This window comes from Carlito syrichta, unplaced genomic scaffold, assembly GCF_000164805.1.
Source record: "Carlito syrichta isolate Samal-C Ts95f unplaced genomic scaffold, Tarsius_syrichta-2.0.1 Scaffold305642, whole genome shotgun sequence".
NCBI lineage: Eukaryota > Metazoa > Chordata > Mammalia > Primates > Tarsiidae > Carlito > Carlito syrichta.
This window is the reverse complement of record NW_007249738.1, coordinates 1,220,967-1,223,567: the sequence shown is the minus strand read 5'-3', so window position 1 is coordinate 1,223,567 and position 2,601 is coordinate 1,220,967. Positions and strand designations below refer to the sequence as shown.

Below are 2,601 nucleotides of genomic sequence, written 5' to 3'. Positions count from 1 at the left end.
GAGAAGTGAACTTAAAGAGAGCAGAAGCCTTTTACAAAATGTTTTAATTGATTCATAAAGGTCTTTATGGTCATCACCATGCTGGAATACAGATTGGGCATATGTAGGCCAGGTGGAATATAATTTAAGTTTATGGCTTTTTTAAAACTGCTGAATATTGACAGAAATTTCTCTAAGCCCTACCAGCTACTCGAGGAATGTTGGTGTCCTGACAGTATTGAACTTGACATGGAAAACACAGCTATGGCTTTGTAGGGTTTTAGAGCTGAAAGAGGCTTTAAAGGTCTAAAAGGAAGAAATAAATCCATAGTTATCTTGTATATTTGTTAATGGTTCCTTCTGAATTCACCTCTCCCTTCCCCTTTCTCTGTTTTTCAGTGAACACCTACCTCTTCATGATGCAAGCCCAAGGCATTCTGATCCGGGACAACGTGAGAACAATTGGTGCTCAGGTGTATGAGCAGGTGCTCCGGAGTGCTTATGCCAAGAGGAACAGCAGTGTCAATGACTCAGGTATGATTCTAGTGAAGAGGATGTCTGATTAGAATGTCTCTTCCCAAGAAAGGTAAATTTGGTTTCAATAATTATTTTCAGTGGAGAAAAGTACATTGTAAAAGAGGGAATATTTGGCTGTTTTACATTATTGCTAAAAAAGCTCTTGCCAAATGAATCCTCATTCATTTTTGTTAAAAATGTGTCTTAGCCCATTTGTGTTGCTGTAAAAGAATACCCATGACTGGGTAATTTACAAAGAAAAGATATGTGCTCATGGTTCTGCAGGCTGTCCAGGAAGCATGGTGCTTGTGCCCGCATCTGCTGAGGGCTTCAGGCTGCTTCCACTCATGGCAGAAGGCGAAGGGGAGCTGGTGTGTGTGGATCACATGGTGGGAAAAGAAGCAAATGGGGTGGGGGCCAGGCTCTTTGTAACAATCAGCTCTTGGAGGAGCTAATGGAGCGAAAATTCACTCATGACATGAGGACAGCAGCAAGCCACAGATGAGGGATCTGCCCTAGGACCCAGAAAACCCCGAGGCCTCACCTCCAATACTGGGGGTCAGATTTCAACATGAGGTTTGGGTGGGGAAGGACAAACATCCAGACTGTCGCACAACATATGAAGAGTGATTGGATGAAATCATTTTCACTCCTAATACTTTTCAGGGAGGCAAAGATTAATTTTCTAGACCCTCTTTTTTAGTTAAGTTACCATCAGTGTCTTGCCAATGGGCATATTAAGTGTAAACTTGGGACACCAACAAACAGGAGCTGTTTTGGGAGATAATTTTATACTTAATTTTTGAAAATGTTTTCATATACCCAACAGAGAAAAACAGTGTGACTGAATTTCCTTAGACTTATTTTATGGCATGGCATCGTGGCCTGTTTTTTTGTTTGTTTTTTTTTTTAAATACACCTGATGAATGGTAGTGATCGTGGTCTATAGTGTCTTCAAAGTAAACTTGAGTTATAATCCAACCCTGACTGCGACGGAAGAAGGGTTAGCCAACTCTCTTCTCTTGGACTCCACTGGAATTTGTTCAGCCCAGAAGGAGCTTTTTGTCTCATTGTTTATGCATGCTTTTGTTAAAACTTAAATTTCCATTTCCTAGCAGTCATGGAGTCCGGAAATGGTTTTCACAAATCATAGTTACAAAAGCAACTTTTATTTTTATTTTTTATTTGATTTATTTATTTATTTATTTTTGAGTTGGAGTCTCACTCGGTTGCCCAGACTGGAATGCAGTGGCTGCTCCCGGCCACCGCAGCCTCGCCTGCTGGGCTCCGGCAATCCTTCCACTTCAGCCTTGTGAGTAGCCGGAATTACAAGCATGTGCTACCACGCCCGGCTGATTTTTTGATTTTTATTGTAGAGATGAGGTCTCTTTTTTTTTTTTTTTTTTTGAGTTGGAGTCTCACTCTGTCGCCCAGACTGGAGTGCAGCGGTCACTCCCGGCCACCGCAGCCTCGACCTGCTGGGCTCCGGCGATCCTTCCGCCTCCGCCTTCCGAGTAGCCGGAATTACAGGCGTGCGCTACCATGCCCGGCTGATTTTTTGATTTATTATAGAGATGAGGTCGAATGTAAATGCTCGATGAAACAACTTAGGAACTGACTCTTCTTCCTTTCAAAGCCCACTTGTCACTGCTGCTGATCAGAGCATATATTTAAGGGCACTCTCTGTGCTCTAAGGCTGCAGTCCTCTTGTGTTAAGTTTGCCTCCATTTTCTTTTTGTCCTTTAGATCAACATATTGATCCTGCTTTCACTTACTAATTAGTAGAACTTACTTCTTTTGAAAACAAAGTGTGCGTTTTATTGTCTTCGTGAACCATAATTTATTTTTCTCAGTAAACTTTAAAATATTGGTTAAAATGTAAAATGTTATCTGTTGGAATCTCTGTTGTGGACCTCAGTATTTACTTCTTTTTTTCTTTCTGTTACAGCTGTGTGGGGCAACTTCGTTAATATGAGGTAATTGTTTTTGGTTACTTGGGTATTGTGGTTTCATAGACACGTTTCCGTTGGCACACAGGTGCCATTGTCATGGGCTCGGAAGATTTTTAAAGCGAAACTGAGGTTTTGCTAGTCACACGTTTCTCCT

At 41.4% G+C, this 2,601-nt stretch overlaps 1 protein-coding gene across 1 annotated transcript in view; it reads left to right on the top strand.

The window, feature by feature from the left end:
• The first annotated feature begins 329 nt into the window (after positions 1-329).
• B4GALT5 (beta-1,4-galactosyltransferase 5) overlaps positions 330-2,601 on the top strand; it is a 26,089-nt gene continuing 23,817 nt past the window's right edge. The window contains exon 1 of the mRNA XM_021714403.1: positions 330-513. Within this exon, the coding sequence (XP_021570078.1) occupies positions 330-513 (184 nt within the window). The remainder of the gene's footprint in view (positions 514-2,601) is intronic.